This window comes from Macrobrachium rosenbergii, chromosome 51 (genome assembly GCF_040412425.1).
Source record: "Macrobrachium rosenbergii isolate ZJJX-2024 chromosome 51, ASM4041242v1, whole genome shotgun sequence".
Taxonomy (NCBI): Eukaryota; Metazoa; Arthropoda; class Malacostraca; order Decapoda; family Palaemonidae; genus Macrobrachium; species Macrobrachium rosenbergii.
The window spans coordinates 22,763,538-22,783,095 of NC_089791.1; the positions used below are offsets into that span (position 1 = coordinate 22,763,538).

At 37.5% G+C, this 19,558-nt stretch overlaps 1 protein-coding gene and 1 long non-coding RNA gene across 2 annotated transcripts in view; one reads left to right on the top strand and one right to left on the bottom strand.

The window, feature by feature from the left end:
- Positions 1 to 19,558, bottom strand: part of LOC136833212 (uncharacterized) — a 218,780-nt gene that overhangs the window by 192,941 nt on the left and 6,281 nt on the right. The gene's annotated exons all lie outside the window — the stretch shown is intronic.
- LOC136833506 (fibroin heavy chain-like) lies at positions 12,730 to 18,364 on the top strand. Its single transcript, XM_067095734.1, is given in 5 exon segments — positions 12,730 to 12,766; positions 14,997 to 15,883; positions 15,886 to 17,118; positions 17,160 to 17,483; positions 17,516 to 18,364. Coding segments are annotated over 5 exon segments (3,330 nt in total).

Consider the following 19,558-nt stretch of genomic DNA (forward strand, 5'->3'; position numbering starts at 1 on the left):
ATTCCATCCGCCGCTGCCTCAGTTCAAGGCCTCCTCCCCTCCCCTTCTCCTCTTCCTCCTCCGCTCGCATCCCCTTCCTCAAACAAGACCGTCAGCTCCTGCAGGAATCTCAGTTTGTTGATCGAAGTCACGCGTCTACGTACATCAGAGACCCAGATACTTTTCCCTGCTATTCTTAGCTCTAAGGTCAAGAAACACCTTCGGAATGAAATTACCTTGAAATCAGACTTCATTCTGGTTTAACTTGAGGGTTAGTAGAAAATATTTGTAATAGGCTAGATGTTATTAAGTATCTCTAATATACTAGATATTAGTAACCATCAGAATACGTAATCAGGTAGATCCGTTTTCGATACACGTATCCGGAAGTAAGGCTTATGCAGTTTTCGTCAGTAGCCTACAACCTTGTTTATGAAAGAATAACCGGAAATTTATTTAGTCACAAACAGAACTAATTTCCTGATACAAAATCTACACTTGGTTCTTAACCATACAAACTCTGTAATGTGAAGCTTCGTATTCTGTAAAAAGTCAACAGTCTCTCTCTCTCTCTCTCTTTCGGCATCACAGCCCTACAAGAGAAAACATTCAGTAAAAAGTCAACCATTTCTCTGCCTCTGTCTATCTATATAAGTATCTATCATCCACCTATCTATCTCTCGGCATCACAGCCCTACAAGGAACATATTCAATAAAAAGTCAACCATTTCTATGCCTCTACCTATCTATATATTTATCTATCTATCTCTCTCTCTGCATCATAGCCCTACAAGGAAACAAATTCAATTCCTCGCGCTCTTCTTCGGCACGTTCAACTTGATCTTATCGAGCAACTTCTTTTAAGGCGATAAATTCCGAGGAAGAGCGAGAAAAAAAAAACCACTGGTATGATCTCAGCAACTCATCTTCCCATTGCACGCTCCTTCCAAAACCAGTCCCAGGCCCGAGCAACTTTTTCTTAGCACTTTTTTTTGCGCCTCGTATTCTTGCTTTCTTAATTTTTTTTTCTCGTCAGTACACGACGGATGCATCAATCAGTTTAAAATCTACGGTGGTGTAATTGATTGCCTCCCCAATCCGTAATTTTTCGAGAGTAATTTGATGCGTCGTCCGTCAGTGACGTCATGATCGCGGCGCCGGATCATCGAATCGCACGCGGATTAAAGGGACTCCGGATTGAGACAAATTTCACGCTTTGCTAAACATGACATTTATGAGATAGCCCGTACAGACGCTGCGATTTAAAAGTCCATGCAGGTCTGGGGATTTACAAGTCAATATTGGCCGGGAAGGAGATTTTACCAGGCGATAGCTGCCTTCAATGACTGCCGTATGGAAATCAGGCAGTAAAACAGACACAATCAATTACCAGGTTCGACCGGGTCGGGAAAGATGAGAGTTTTTTGACAACTTCATTTATTTCTGCCAGGGACTGAAAGCCTTCTCAATATCTAAAGTGATAGTTGGTCAAAGAAGATAGAATTTTTTGACAAATTGATTTGTTTCCGACAGACCGCCCCCGCTTTCATTTTGTATTAAGATTTAGAAAGTTTTTACCAGATGGAACGTACGACGTACGATGGCAATTTTTGTATTCTATAAAAATGATGGATTAAAAAAACCGTCTGCGGCAAGTACTGGATAGATTAATCAACAGCTCGGAAGACAAGTGGAAAGGGACATTTTAAGCGCTGCTGCTGAGTATTGATAGAACGTCAAATATATTCACTCTCTTATTCCAGTGACCTTCACTCATTTCAAAACAGGGTCTGCTCCTTCCATGAGCAGTTCATGATCGACTCCGTTGACTTTTATACTTCAAGTATGAACTATACGAGTTTATTTGAGTCGATTGCCTAATCAGTTTTCAAGTGCAAAAACAGCCCAAAATTAGACCATCGAAAACTGTTCTATTTTCTTAAAAATGAACGGCATGAGTAACTGAGAGATGTTTCTATGGGTATACTAAGCAATCACAGCAAAGCTAAACACTGAGCGGCTGACAGCAATTGGGTACACATTTAATGGGCATGAAAGAGAGAGAGAGAGAGAGAGAGAGAGAGAGAGAGAGAGAGAGAGAGAGAGAGAGAGAGAGAGAGAGAGAGAGAGAGAGCAATTCAATGTAAGCAATATTGACACGAGTCAGCATTGCTTACTACTCTACCACAATAAATATTTACAACAAACAATGATCCCATAAATGTCATAACCAAAATTATTTAAAAGTCAGTTGTCAAATGCCACCCCGCCCCCCAATCTTACCGTCCCCAAACAAAAATAAACACACACAACTACAACAGCCTTCACACCAATAAGTTGTTAGGGTAAAAAATTTTAGCATGAAAAATTTCGTTACTTCGACTAGTAAATCACACGAATGAATTTATCCGTCATCACAAGAAGGGTGCCAACATACAGCGATGCAGCGTGAGCAGAAGCAAGCCTTTGGCTCCGAAAATAGGAACGGTAAAGTTGTAGTTCTTTTAAAACGCAAAGTAAATTGAGGAAAAACATCAGTATGACTCACGAAGTGGCTCAACGAGGCATTGCACTCGACAGATACGATCTGGTGTAGCTTTATTCAGTCGCTATTAAAGGGCTTCTTCCTTTTCTCTGAATCCTGTTACTTGATATTCGCCTCATCTGAGTTTGGAAGATAAAAGCGAATACTTTCAGTGCTGTAATATGTATGCATACATACGCGCACGCATATAGATAATATACATACAGTGTGTATATATATGTGCGTGTGCGTGTATGTATACATATGTGTGTGCGTGTATATATATATAAATGTATATATAAATAAATATATATTATATATAAATATATATATGTATATATAAATATATATTTATATATATATATATAATATATATATATATATATATATATATATATATATATATATATATATATATATATATATATATATATACACGGGATTTGTGGAAAGGCATAAGTGGTGGAATGAGAGCCCCTCTGAATCGCACGGCGTTGAAGGCGATGACAATGATGACAAATTTGCAAATGTCAGTCATAAATTTACAGCTGTGTTCGACTTTATATGCTCTGGCATTTGCATTAATAACATAACATTTGGTCTTTTATACAATATCGTTTATGCTTTTTATGACCATGTAGCCTTTTAGCTCAGTACTAACTAGCAATCCCATTTTCACTGTCATATTTATTTGCATTCCTTACAACAGATTAGTACGAAATAGAGACACTTATCCTCGAAGACATACCACGATTAAACTGATGTTTACCGTTCATCGTTCCCTCCAGAAAAATATCCCAACAGATTAATTTAAAAATAACATTACTTTCGCTGTTATAATATCACCGCTTCTCAAATAATATTTCAGTAATATAACTGCAATGTCATACAATGTATTCTAAATTCTGATTACAATAATATACAATGCATTCTATGTTCTGATTGCAATAATATACAATGTATTCTAAGTTATAAGCTGCAATGATATACAATGTATTCTAAGTTATGATTGCAATGATATACAGTGTATTCTAAGTTCTGATTGCAATAATATACAATGCATTCTAAATTCTGACTACAATGATATGCAGTGTATTCTTAGTTCTTGCTGCAAAAATATACATGGTGTTCTAAGCTTCGATTGCAAAAATATACAAGGCATTCTAAGTTCCGATTGCAAAAATATACAATGTATTCCAATTTCTGATTGCAATGATATACAGTGTATTCTAAATTCTTGCTGCAAAAATATACAAGGTATTCTAAATTCAGACTGTAATAATATACAATGTATTCTAAGTTCTGATTGCAATAATATAATATACAATGTATTCTAAGTTCTGATTCCAATAATATACAATGCATTCTAAGTTCTGAATGCAATAATAAACAATGTATTCTAAGCTCTAAATGCAATAATAATCAATGTATTCTAAGTTACGCAGTAATAATTGAAATAAGTGACATTGGTCTTTAACAGCGGCCACTTAATATCACCCACGTGAAAAATACTGATATATGACTAAAAACAATCGGAGAACAAGTGCTCCTAACAGCAGAGAACTCGTCCGTGCCCGCGGGGGACATCCGAAGTAGAGATTATGCATGACAGTTACATGCGGCCCCTCTGGGAAAGAATTTATTTACCATCGCCACGCACGAGAAAGCATTCTCCTTCCCCGATCGCGAGGAGGTTGCTGATAAGACTTGGAAGTGAACGTTCATCGGGCATTTAGCTATATTTAGCCTGTCGGTCAGATGATAATGTTCGGGAAATGGACATCTACACGCGCGGTTGGTTTTTGTGCCTCTCCGCTTTCTCTTGAAGATCGGTCGTTTTTACTACGACTGACTGCGTCTGATTTCCCGCACTTCGTTTGTTATTTACACTGTATTAAATCAAGGCTCCCAGTAATGCCTCTTCATACACGTTACAGTTCTCCATTAGAATGAAACACAGTCAATTATCCCCACACGAAGCTGCGCTCATGCGTATAACTCAAACGTTGACTGTGCCTAATAAGCAAAGTCGCTGTAATTGCTACTGAATAAATCTCCCCAGTCAGCAATTAATGAATTGCTTCCTCTCCTCGCCCGCAACACCAGCGTACACATACCTCAACTATATTCGTACCTAATTCGTCTCCCCCGTAATAAATATAATTTTCGGAGAGGAACAAGTCTCTCGCTACCACTTGTATCAGCGCTCAATTAAGTCGACAACTCTCTTCCCGTTTCAGCAACTAATTCCAGATGGGTAACTACACGTAAACACATACCTCTCGGTCACAAGACGCTTGTGCTCTTCTTTCCAAAAGCCCTGCTTCAGGCTAAGTGTCTGTGTCTGCTTCCATTTCTGGAGGATTGGCAGGCAGGGGTAGGGCTGGGAATGGGGGTGTGGGCTATGGAGGACTTGCTGGGGTAGGGGTTGGGATAGTGGTCTTGGGATGCCGATCCACAAATCAGATTAAACGATGCGAACAGGAATATGTTTCTGCAATTCCTGCGGGCGGGTCCTTATCAGGATTATCTTCAGGAGGGCACGTCGCGTTTTCTTGTTGGGGCCTTGTGTACTTCGATTATGTCTCCTTGCACTTATCTTTACGGTCGTGTCGAGTGTTGGGGCGTTTGTGTATTCGCTACATCGTGTAAAGCAAGATATTCTGTGTCCTTAGATATCAAACGGTTCGCTCGATTCTACTTTAACTGAAAGGATATATACATTTTCGTTTATTGGGTAAGTAAGTATTCGTCCGGTACAAACAAATACAAAATTATTCCTCCCACTTTATGTCGTGGAGTTTCTACGCTATTTTAGGCTCATCATCTTATGCCTTCACTTCAGTACTGGATCCCTTTTGCACAAATACCTAGCGCCCTCGTTTTCTTGTTTTCTAAGATATCTCGTGACTTCTTTTTCGTTGTTTGTATATATATAAATATATATATATATATATATATATATATATATATATATATATATATATATATATATATATATATATATATATATATATATATATTATATATGTATATATATATATATATTGTTAATAAAGATAAATATATATATATATATATATATATTATATTATATATATATTATATATATATATATATATATATATATATATATATATATATATATATATATATATATATATGAAAGGCCGTTGGGTCGGGTATGATACATGTAACATACGCTCCCGGGGTCTAAGCGATGTCAGGCAGGGCAGCCGATCTAGACTACGGTCTACCCCAAAGCCAAATCAAAAGTCCTTCAAAGAAGGCATCGTGCTTACCCCATACAAAAATGGGAAAAAAGCACGTTAAAAGAAGAAGAAGAATATATATATATATATATATATATATATATATATATATATATATATATATATATATATATATATATATATTTATTTATTAACAATACTGAAACAGCTATGAAGGACGTTAAAGATTACGTCCTAATAGTAAATTGATGAGAGATGACTTACTACCTCGGTCTTGTGAGACTTTACTGAAAATATTAAAATAAATACAAAGAAAATTCCTAAGAGAGCCATGAGTGATTGTCTCAATTACTAATCAATAAAAATAAGTTATGCACATTAAGTCTCCCATCACATTACCATGAACTACAGAAAGCTTGCTATAACAGCAGAAACACATTCTCTCTCTCTCTCTCTCTCTCTCTCTCTCTCTCTCTCTCATTTCAAGAAGTAGGACGACCGTCACAATTCGCTTTCCCTATTATAAGGAAACACAAGAAAGAACTGTAATCTTAATAAAATGTGAAGTTCTACATTGGGAGGAAAATTCCTGCGAACCTATCTTACATTAACATTCATGAACTTACGTTCTCTGCTAATTCTAATTTTCCACAGACAGCTCGTGATTCAAGTGAAATTACCCATTCTCGAATCCAGTCTTGATTCTCCTTTTAATACGAGTTTATTTCATAATTTGCACTGTCAAAATATAGACTTAAAATAATCGTGTACCGATTATTATCACGATTAAATATAATCATTATTATGACTATTACTGTTTTTGTTACACTATTATTATTATTATCACCACATGCTCCTGGAATCCTTTTTTTTCAAACAGCCGAGATACCTCTAGTGCAACGCCACATTACAATAAAATCAGAAGAGCAACAATACCTAAAGTATTCCGATAAAAAAGGTATCATCCTCGTTATGATTGATTGAAATGCAGTATGCATCAAGTAAGTTATTCCCAGCGGGTTACAAGACCAGGAGGCGTGGAAAAATGAGTGACAATCTGAACTGCAATAAATGATTGACTATTCTGTCTACATCTTGGCGTCATCAGAAATTCACACAGGGAATACGGATAATGAACGCATCATTGTACTTCTGCACTCTAAGCATAAAAATACTTAAAATACCATCAAAATGAAAATATACAGTGAAACTGTTTTTCCTACACACTATGATACGCAGTAAAAAATAAGACCTAGACCAACTGAGAATTATCTTCCATAAAAAAACTGAGGCCATCATTTAATTTCAAAACGACCATTAACATCCGGGAATAAAGGCAAAGGTTATTTACCATCAACAACCCTCTCCACCCATAAATTATACTCATTTGATAGAAGACCGTTTCAATTACAGATTCATCAAAATAAAATAAAAATCCGATGTGGTCGAGAGAGGAGATAGAGAAAAAGGTAGTAACTGCACATAGAGGCAGTGAACTTGATTACGTAACGTATTACCAATTCTGACATGCTCACAAGATCAGATATGGTAGGTGATGTAAGGGCAATTTGGAATCAGTGCGTGAACTACCGAAGAGGGCTGGAAGAAGGAGATACGTGGAGGGCTGATTCACTGGCAAAAGAAGAAATATGTGAGGTAAACTTAAAAATACTGATAGAGGATTAAAAGGGTGGGTGGTAAAACATAACCATGAGGAACACCACTACAAATGAGGAGAGCTGGTGTGATGCTTTCAAGAACAACAGATGTGAAGCAACTGGCTAAAAATGAAGTTAAAGTAATTTTAACTGATTGATTCACCGTTAATAAAACTGGGGTCACAACATCTAGGTTATTGGAATACGAGCAGAAAGAGAGCTAACAAAAATCTTAGGCCTGACTCTCTCAAACGCCTCAGACGTATCAAGACCGACAACATAAGATAGTTAAAAGCCTCTGCAAGATGATGCCCAAACATTATTTAAACAGGAAAGATGATTCCATTTAGATCTTTCTTTGTGAAATCCATGCCGTTCATCTGAATGAAGAGAGATGAATTTAATGTGTATAAGGAAATGATAGAAGACTAAATAGTACAAAACATATAGTATTTCATATATATGTATGTGTTTGTGTGTGCATATTTTCCTTTTGGAAGGGGAACCAAAAAGATACGCTTTTCCTTTTTTTTTTTTTTTTTTTTTTTAAAGAAAGGCTTTAGGGATTACTAGCATTTCATCCCTTTCTTCTTGACCACAGCAGACGCTAGTACCCATTTACGACTGGGTGGACTGGTGAGCGGTAGACAAGGAGCGATCCCAGGCCTGGGAAAACGTTCCCCTCCACAACGGGTGGTTAAGAACTACTGAGCTGAATTTTTATACAAAGTTGGTAAGAATTTTTCTTTGACTGTCAAAACATACCTCAAGTTTAATTAACATGGGTTGCATCCCTTGTATGATGAGATTTGAATTGCAATAAATTTTTTATTGCAATTTCCGCTGACAGAGGGCTCTGCTATCGCAAGGTATGCCACATACATCTACTTGATCTCAGGTTTATGTTTATCTACCTACATATTCAGACTAATGTTTATAGTATTCTGTAAAAGAAAACTATCGTGCCAGCTTTGTCTGTCTGTCTGTCCGTCCGCCCTCAGATCTTAAACACTACTGAGGCAAGAGGGCTGCAAATTGGCATGTTAATCATCCACCCGCCAATCATCAAACATAGCAAGGAGCCCTCTAGCCTCAGTAGTTTCTTATTTTAATTAAGGTTAAAGTTAGCCATAATCGCGCTTCTGGCAAAGATATAAGATAGGCCACCGCCGGGCCGTGGTTAAAGTTTCACGGGCCGCGGCTCGTACGGCATTATACCGAGACCACCGGAAGATAGATCTATTTTCGGTGGTCGTGACAATTATATATATTAGCGGCTGTACAGAATCGGCGCATTTTTCACTTGTTTATTTTAAAATACAGAGTACGTTAATTAACCTACGTTTTCCATTAGCATCATTCACGACTGCCCTGATTGCTGGCTTCTGTGTGATGCTTTCAAGGACCCGGGCAAGACTCCGAGATCACGGAATCCGAATCTAGGCTTCCGTGAAATTTTTTCCCGCTGTTGATGGCATCACGTCGAAAGACTGTATTTTTCTCTTTCGATCACGAAACATCACATGTGATGCATAGAGGAATATACTTCCTTAACGATCGGGGATTTTCGAAGTAAAAAGGGTAGTGATCCGCTTGTCTATGATTATTTTCCTCAAGTGCTCCAGCGCCTCATGTGGAATTTTTTACACCCCGGAACTAGAGTTTGGTCAGTCAGATCCAACACGAGATATCCAAAGTTCCGTTTCTCATGAATGCGAACAAAATCGAAATATATCCGTGGTGCACGTGTTGCGGCCTAGCTGAATGTAATATTCGCCTTTTATTCTTGCTAATGTTGCTATTTTTACTGCTCTTATCAAATATTAATGAGACTAATTCCATCTATCAATGCTCCGACAAATTTCTAAATCGACAATTTGTTGCTTTGATTCCAGTTCATAAACAAAACCTTTACCTTGCATAAGAAGAGAAAACTTGAAGGATGTTCAGCATACAAGTCGTAACTACCAAAACAAGTACAAAACGTGCCAAAGTTTCTTTGGCGCAATCGAGTTTTCTGTAAAGCGTATAATGCTCTATGAAACTCTCAGCCACGGCCCAAGAAACTCTCAGCCGCAGCCCACGAAACTTTCAGCCACTGCCCGGTGGTGGCATGTGTTGTTGGCACCTATAGCGGAGCCAAACGCACGATCATGGTTAACTTTAACCTTAGATAAAATAAAAACTACTGAGACCAGAGGGCTGCAATTTGGTGTTAGATGATTGGAGGGTGGATGATCAACATACCAATTTGCAGCCCTCTAGCCTCAGTAGTATATATTTAAGATCTGAGGGCGGACAGGAAAAGTGCGGACGGACAGACAAATAGCCATCTCAATAGTTTTCTTTCACAGAAAACTAAAAAGTGACCGGCCTGATGAACCGCGTGTCCGCCAATAGGAATACTTAATCAAACACTGAAATGTTGTTACGAAGACCGCGCCAATGTGACTCCCTAAACCAAAATGAATCGCTACAAGATACATGTAAATCAACAGACTTTCTTTCCCGACAGACCTGCCAGTCATATGATTTTATAATTCCAGAAACGCAAGGGAGGACGACTTCGAGGGACTGACAAGTGACTCAATTAGCGACTTGGGCAGTGTCTCGGATAGCGAATCAGGACGCAAAGTGATTGATAGTGACGCTGTCTCCTGGATAGCAAAGCATGACGGAAAGTGATTGATAGCGACGTTGTCTCTTGGACAGCGAATCATGACGCAGAATGTCTTATAGTGACGCGGTCTCCTGGATAGCGAATCAGGACGCAAAGTGATTGAAGGTAACATTAACTTCCAACTATGAAAACTATCGTATCCTCTTTGCACACGGCAATCCACTGCACAGCCTGAAGTCGGTACCTCATTATAATATAACTTTATATAAATTTTCTTCCAGTCATGATCACGTGCCTTCTCATTGTTTCACAAAACTGTTCATAGATATTTTTTCTCTTCTTGTGAAACTTAGCTTGTCTGTATTTTAAGAATAGAGAAAATTGTTTTCACAACGATTGAAAACAGGATTGTAGTGTCAGAGTGAGAAGTTATAGCTTAAAGTCTATACATTCCGTGAATTTATCTTGCAGTACTCCGGCCTTCACTCGCTCGGCTGAACAACGTATTATTTCGCGAGAACAGTCTTGTAGCAAGCTGACAGATTTCTTGTTCTATACAGGTTGTGTTACACAATTTCTTGTTATATACAGTTTATAGTTATATACCATATACTTATGGAACAAGCCTTAAGGACATATACTTGCATGACTAAATTCCACAGAAAAACGCGCTTCTTACAGAAAGAAAAGAAACAAATGCGTTGAGATTTGAAAAGGAAATGATAATAAAGAGCTCTGATTATGTATACGTATATAAATTTATACATATATCTTTATATGTATACATATAAATAAAAATATATATATATATAAAATAACAAAATATGTAATTACTAAAAAAAGTCAAGCAATCAACCAACTTTACAGAAGCGAGCTTAAGTGTGAACTCTAGGGAAATCAGACCTAGGACAGTGGATGGCCAATAGTAAAGTGGATATGCCACACCCCAAGTACAGAAAACATCCATTATATAGTCACTACTGCCTTAAGCCAACTAAAGGAGACGACACGTGAGGTTACTAAGTATTCCATTTCCGCAAAAAATCACATTCACAAAAGTTTAATTCAGCGAGCACACTGACCATTATCTTGCGCCTATGAATTATGATCAAATTCTATCATTTCTTCCTAACTCTGGAACTCGCCACTTTCCTTCATATTTCCAGAAGAATTCGACCTGCTTGTTTTCAAGCCTGATTTGGGAAGCTATGCCCGTCTCGGTGTCTCTTCACAAACAAACCATACACCTGTCCCCGTACCCCCCAACAGCCAGAGAAATATTTAATATCCTAAATTCCTTAAATTAATCAACGGCTTATCCTCTCTAATTCATTTACAATAATTGAGAGTTTTACAGACAATGACGCCTCTCTTAGCTTAATTTAGGCACTATAAATTTACAAGTTCGCGAATGTTCTACAATCTACGGCTTCAGTGACCTGGATGAGTAGTTTATCATTAATACCACTGGGCAATCTGGTCACTGGGATTCCTAAATAAACAGGCTCATTCGCATATGATATATCAGATAATCTTTATTTTGCTATTTATCTTTTCTAATATCTTCCGTAACAAACTTGTTTACTGGTATGTTTTAATGGTTTTCTTTTCTCATGACACAAATAATTCTGCCTTGACGGAAATACGTCAGAAAATACCGTAACCATATAAGAACGATAGGAATTCCACATTCAAGAAATTAACGGTACGAAGGACCAACCAGCGACTAGACGAGAAACTGTAGTTTCAACTATATTAGAAAAAAACAAAGAGGTAAGGCCCTATACCCAAACCTCCCCTACCCCCTTGATATGAGAATACCACTCGATATGAATATGGACAAGAATTTTATATATTTGATATTGTTCATATAAGTACAAGTAGCACTTAAAAGAGCACAACCAGGTTCTTACACACTCATCCAGGCTAATAATAATTCCTTCCAAAACGCGCTATTAATGTCAAGTACGCCCAAAAGTGCTGATAAAATTTCAAATTTCAATGTCCTAAATATCATAAGTAATTAGGAAAATCAGCGTATCATACCGAGACAAAGCATGAAAATTAACCTTAGAAGCACTGACACAAACCAGCACTCAAAATATTCCAAATGTAAGTTAAATCATTACTCACACTACTACGATTATTTCTGTTTTTTTTTTCACTATCAATACCATCTTTCTTTAACGAAGCTGACTACGTCAACGTAATTAACAAATCATTGCCACTATTATCACGCGGTTTACAATTAATACGTGGCACATTCACACTAAAGGGTAGCTTAAATCTTCTCTACGCGAAAAGATCAGGCCGTTTCTGGCTACTGGTCTGACGCCACTAGGTACGAAAAAGATTGAGTAACGGAGTTATCGCAATCCATCTTGAACTAGACCTAAAAATAAACCCTTTATTCCCAGACGTGAAAATGAGCTAAAATACAATTTCTTCAATAACCCTTTAAAAAATTGTATTGCCAAAAGTTTTGAATTTAGAGGAATTATACAATTTTTTTATTACAAGAAAATCGAGAGGTCTACATAGGAGAGACATGACATGGCGATGCTCCCCCCCACCCACCAAATTCCGTGATAGAAGATATCGCATGAGAGGTCAACAGGGCGGAGCTAGTGGCAGCAGAAATGTATAAAGTCTGCCCTGTGGCATCACGCAGGCCATCAACGATCGAGATATTCCTCAGGCTACTCTCCTGCCGACATGGTGGCATCCTCCAATATGAAGCTTCTCATTTTAGGTAGGAACTATTTTTTTAGCATTTTACAGGCGTTCGTTCTCTCTCTCTCTCTCTCTAAGGATTTTCGTTGCTTTTGTGTAAGGATTTTCAAATTAGCTAACAAGAAATACCAAGAATATTACTTGAAAAATATATGTAGTAACTAATAAACAAATGTTAAATATCTAAAAAAAACCGCTTGTTGTTATACATACATACATACATACATACATACATACATACAATCTTGGAATTACTTCGCCGAAATCCTGTCCTGTGCCTTGACAAAAATGTCAATTTAGGCTTCATTTGGGAAACATTACAAAAAAAAAAAAAGCAAATAGGATGAACGACAAAATGGACAAAGGGGTATGAATTTAATGTTGAAATGTGTATATCAATTACTATTGTGACTGGATGTTTATCACGCACCGAAAAAAAAAGCATGAACATACAGAGACAAACATTTTAGTTCCTAAAAATACAGACACTACGGGGGTGTCATGGTTTAGGATGTTTAGAGGGCATTGTGGTTATTACAATTACATGCGTACTGAGTAAAAAAATTACTAGACAGATTCTCAATATACCCTTTAGTTTGTGTGAAATGAAATATCCTGAAGAGACATTTAGCGCTACCGCACACATTACGAATAAATAAAACGGTAACATGGGAAAAGTACCTGCTTCAGACAAGGAAATTCTGCAACATAAAAAAAGGCATCTAAACATAAATTTTTAATAGCTCAACCATTAACAACAAATGATTATAATCAACACGGGTTTTCTGATATTGGTAATTTTTTTTCTGCTTTCGGATTTTGTAGGCAGCCTTTTTTTCTGAGTTTTACACTTCTTCATTCCCAAAACGTTCTCATAATTTACATATTACTATATCGCCATGAGTGGATATTGTAAAGAATATATATATATATATATATATATATATATATATATATATATATATATATATATATATATATATATGTATACATATATATATATATATATATATATATATATATATATAATATATATACACACATATATATATTATATTATATAAATTATATATTTATATATGTATATTTCTGTGAAACACGTTCCCAAGTGTTCATCCCCATATATGAGTGTGTATATATATATATATAAATATATTATATATATATATATATATATATATATATATATATATATATATATATATATATATATATATATATATATATATATACATTATACACACATTATTATATATATGGGGATGAATACTATATATATATATGTTTATACAGAAATATACATATATAATATATATTTTTTATATCCATTTTATATATATATATATATATATATATATATATATATATATATATATATATATATATATATATATATTATATATATATTATATATATATATATATATATATATATATATATATATATATATATATATATATATATATATATATATATATATATCATAACGGTTTGTCTTCAACGGTGCCCACATCCGGTACATTTACAGAAGGTCCATGAATGTCATGACATTAAACTGACCACGGTGAATTGCACATAGCCTGGGTTCCATCTGTATCACAATAATGACAATAACAATTGTTACAAAAGTAATCCTGCCATTTAGCTATATTCCCCGGCCAATTATTTCAGTTAATATACGAAACAAATTCAGAAACATTTACTATTTATGAGCACGTTATCCTTTTCATTCCCAATTTACAGTAACGTTTCGCAAGGTTAGTCAAGTAATAATAAAGTGATAGACAAGAAATGAATTTCTGTGAAGAATACATACACTGAGATTATATTTACTACTTTGCATTTGAACAAAACAATTATGTACTGGCGTGAAGTCAATCACTCGTTCAGTTAAATGACAGCGGTCAAGTAAGTTAATGTAAAAAAAAAAGGAAAGAAAATGCGACAAATTCATTATTACACGCCACTCAAAAATGTACAAAACCGATGACTGACAAAATTTAACAATATTCAGGTTATGAAGTACGCTGTATCACAGCTTGGACATTACTCACAATAAATTCATATGTAATGCACTGTATAAACACACAAATGTAAGCTCATGCTTACACACATGCATTATACATATAGTATAGTATATGTGTATATGCTTGTGTGTTATTTTTATGTGCCATGTTCACGGGAACTTACCAGCATGCTCTTAAATGGAATGAATGCTATTCTTACAAGAGTTTCCGATTCCTTTTCAGTTTTAGTAAGTGTTGCCGCTGCCGATAACCCACCGTCCACCAGCTATGGCCCCCCCTCTGGAGGCAATGGCAACGGGTACGGATATGGAGTAGATCCCGCCATTGCTGCTCTTACTGAGAACATACCTGGAGGTGGTGTCCCAGGAGAAGACTACCCCATTTTGGCCTCTGTCCCCGACACTGGATTCTCGTGTGATCAGCAGAATGTCCCTGGTTATTACGCTGACACGGCCGATGAAGCCGGCTGCCAAGTCTTCCACATCTGCCAAGATCGTCCCAATGGGCGCCGTCAGAAGGACTCTTTCCTCTGCCCCAACGGAACCATTTTTAACCAGCAATACTTGGTTTGCGACTGGTGGTTCAACTTCGACTGCTCTACAGCTGAAGGTTTTTATTCCGTGAACGAACTTATCGGAGTTGAACCATACGGCTATGGTAACGGCAATGGAAACACCAATGCCAATACTGGATATGGTTCCAACAGTAATGGAAACGGATTCGGATCCACGAGCAATGGACGCAAAAATGGCAATGGTGCCAATGTTTATGGATCTAATGGTAATGGTGCAAAGAATGGTAATGGAGCCTCCAATGGTTATGGATCTAGTGGCAATGGTGCAAAGAATGGAAATGGAGCCTCCAATGGTTATGGATCTAATGGCAATGGTGCAAAGAATGGAAATGGAGCCTCCAATGGTTCTGGATCTAATGGCAATGGTGCAAAGAACGGAAATGGAGCCTCCAATGGTTATGGATCTAATGGCAATGGTGCAAAGAACGGAAATGGAGCCTCCAATGGTTATGGATCTAATGGCAATGGTGCAAAGAATGGAAATGGAGCCTCCAATGGTTATGGATCTAATGGCAATGCAAAGAATGGAAATGGAGCAAATGGAATGGAAATGGAGCTTCCAATGGTTATGGATCTAATGGCAATGGTGCAAAGAATGGAAATGGAGCATCCAATGGTTATGGATCTAATGGCAATGGTGCAAAGAATGGAAATGGAGCCTCCAATGGATACAGCCCTAATGGCAATGGTGCAAAGAATGGAAATGGAGCATCCAATGGTTATGGATCTAATGGTAATGGTGCAAAGAATGGAAATGGGGCCTCCAATGGATACAGCTCTAATGGTAATGGTGCAAAGAATGGAAATGGAGCATCCAATGGTTATGGATCTAATGGCAATGGTGCAAAGAATGGAAATGGAGCATCCAATGGATACGGATCTAATGGCAATGGTGCAAAGAATGGAAATGGGGCATCCAATGGTTATGGATCTAATGGCAATGGTGCTAAGAATGGAAATGGAGCATCCAATGGTTATGGATCTAATGGCAATGGTGCAAAGAATGGAAATGGAGCCTCCAATGGATACGGATCTAATGGCAATGGTGCAAAGAATGGAAATGGAGCCTCCAATGGATACGGATCTAATGGCAATGGTGCAAAGAATGGAAATGGAGCATCCAATGGTTATGGATCTAATGGCAATGGTGCTAAGAATGGAAATGGAGCCTCCAATGCTTATGGATCTAATGGCAATGGTGCAAAGAATGGAAATGGAGCCTCCAATGGATACGGATCTAATGGCAATGGTGCAAAGAATGGAAATGGAGCATCCAATGGATACGGATCTAATGGTAATGGTGCAAAGAATGGAAATGGAGCCTCCAATGGTTATGGATCTAATGGCAATGGTGCAAAGAATGGAAATGGAGCATCCAATGGTTACGGATCTAATGGCAATGGTGCAAAGAATGGCAATGGTGCAAAGAATGGAAATGGAGCCTCCAATGGATACGGATCTAATGGTAATGGTGCACAGAATGGAAATGGAGCCTCCAATGGATACGGATCTAATGGTAATGGTGCACAGAATGGCAATGGAGCCTCCAATGGATACGGATCTAATGGCAATGGTGCAAAGAATGGAAATGGAGCTTCCAATGGTTATGGATCTAATGGCAATGGTGCAAAGAATGGAAATGGAGCCTCCAATGGTTATGGATCTAATGGCAATGGTGCACAGAATGGCAATGGAGCTTCCAATGGATATGGATCTAATGGCAATGGTGCAAAGAATGGAAATGGAAATGGAGCTTCTAATGGCAATGGTGCACAGAATGGGTGGAGCCTCCAATGGGCAATGGTGCAAAGAATGGAAATGGAGCTTCCAATGGTTATGGATCTAATGGCAATGGTGCAAAGAATGGAAATGGAGCTTCCAATGGTTATGGATCTAATGGCAATGGTGCAAAGAATGGAAATGGAGCCTCCAATGGATACGGATCTAATGGCAATGGTGCACAGAATGGAAATGGAGCCTCAAATGGATATGGATCTAATGGCAATGGTGCAAAGAATGGAAATGGAGCATCCAATGGATACGCATCTAATGGCAATGGTGCAAAGAATGGAAATGGAGCCTCCAATGGTTATGGATCTAATGGCAATGGTGCAAAGAATGGAAATGGAGCCTCAGTGCATATGGATCTAATGGCAATGGTGCAAAGAATGGAAATGGAGCCTCCAATGGATACGGATCTAATGGCAATGGTGCAAAGAATGGAAATGGAGCCTCCAATGGATACGGATCTAATGGCAATGGTGCAAAGAATGGAAATGGAGCATCCAATGGTTATGGATCTAATGGCAGTGGTGCAAAGAATGGAAATGGAGCCTCCAATGGTTATGGATCTAATGGCAATGGTGCAAAGAATGGAAATGGAGCCTCCAATGGATACGGATCTAATGGCAATGGTGCAAAGAATGGAAATGGAGCTTCCAATGGAGCCTCCAATGGATACGGATCTAATGGCAATGGTGCAAAGAATGGAAATGGAGCCTCTAATGGTTATGGATCTAATGGCAATGGAGCAAAGAATGGAAATGGGGCCTCCAGTGGTTATGGATCTAATGGCAATGGTGCCAAGAACGGTAATGGAGCCTCCAATGGTTATGGCTCTAATGGCAACGGGGCTAATAATGGTAATGGAGCCTCCAACGGTTATGGCTCCAATGGCAACGGGGCTAATAATGGTAATGGAGCCTCCAATGGCTATGGCTCTAATGGAAACGGTGCTACAAACAGTAATGGGGCATTCAGTGGCTTCAGACCTAACGGCAACGGTGCTTCCAATGGATATGAATCCAGCAACACTGCCTCTGATGTATATGGTTCTTTTGACGATGATGCTAGTGATGGAGCTCTTGATGTATACAGCACTAATGGAAATGGCAACAACAACAGCAATGATGGATATGATTCCAGTGAAGTCGGCCAGGACCTCATCGGCACTGGTGTCTATGACGCCAACAGCTTTCTCCCACCTATCGATTCCTCTAGCTCTTACATCAACTAAATAAAGAAATGCTAGGCTTCGTTTAATCCATATCGCAAAATAATTAATGGCCCTACAAATACTCATGCCATCTATATTTTCAAACAACTTTACTTGTCATTTTCTTTTCAACAGATGCCTTAATAGGAATATTTTTGTATAAAATATTTATCAAATAAAGCACAGACGATGACTGGTTGTATTCATAACCTTAAATGTTGTTCCCCTGTATAATATTTTTGCAAGTATATTTTTATACACATAACGAATTCTTTAGCTTTCAAGGGTTACTGTGAAGTTACTGTGACCTTTGTCAGAGAAAAAATGAAAGTGAAGTCAATCATTGTAAACACGTTGTCCTTACAAATCTCACCAGATGTTGAAATTTGTTGACATTTAAGATCCTACCATAAAGGTTTTCTTTCGGGGAGGATTAGGATTACCAGGTAAATAGAGCAGGTCAACTGCAGAAATACCAATTGCATTAACTTCTTTATCCAGCCAAAAACCAGTTTCTATTAAGACATAATCCATACTGATCCTCTCCATGTTAGGATTGTTCCAAACCACTCTCGGTACATAGTTAGTCAGTGCCCATTCCACACCTCTGTGTTTCTTAATATTATTGCTTTTAAACATTATTTTACCATCACCAGAACTGTGTCCGTGATTTTTGTCCCAAAATGAATAGTCAAAGATTTATTCTTACCATGTGCACCAATAGCTTTGCCATCTTTGGAGAGACATTTCTCCAAATCTCGCCTGTTTCTCCAACATAGCAGGATGGAGTTCTCGCATATCATACTATATAGCCTATATAACCTATATAATACTGTATATACACATGGCAGGAATAATGCTTTAGCAATTCACTGTTAGGATAAAAATCACAGAATGGATGTTGGTAATAGTAAGATATTTATAAGCAGTAATATTTAGAAATACAGCAGTGGTATCGAGTAGCTCTTTACTCATGGTAGCTGGGAACAAATTCTTTAGTAGCTTAGACAGGATCAATTGGATTACTAGAAACGGGGTGTGGTTAGAGAAGCTTATAATACAGATATGATTTCTATGGGTGACTAAAATCATTTACCTAATAATCCTATTCTATCTAGGGAAAACCTTCATAGTAGTATCCCTCTGCTGTTCGGCTCTTGAAGAACAGAATAAAATTAAATATATGGCCTCCAACAAGTATGTTTTAAAGTATGA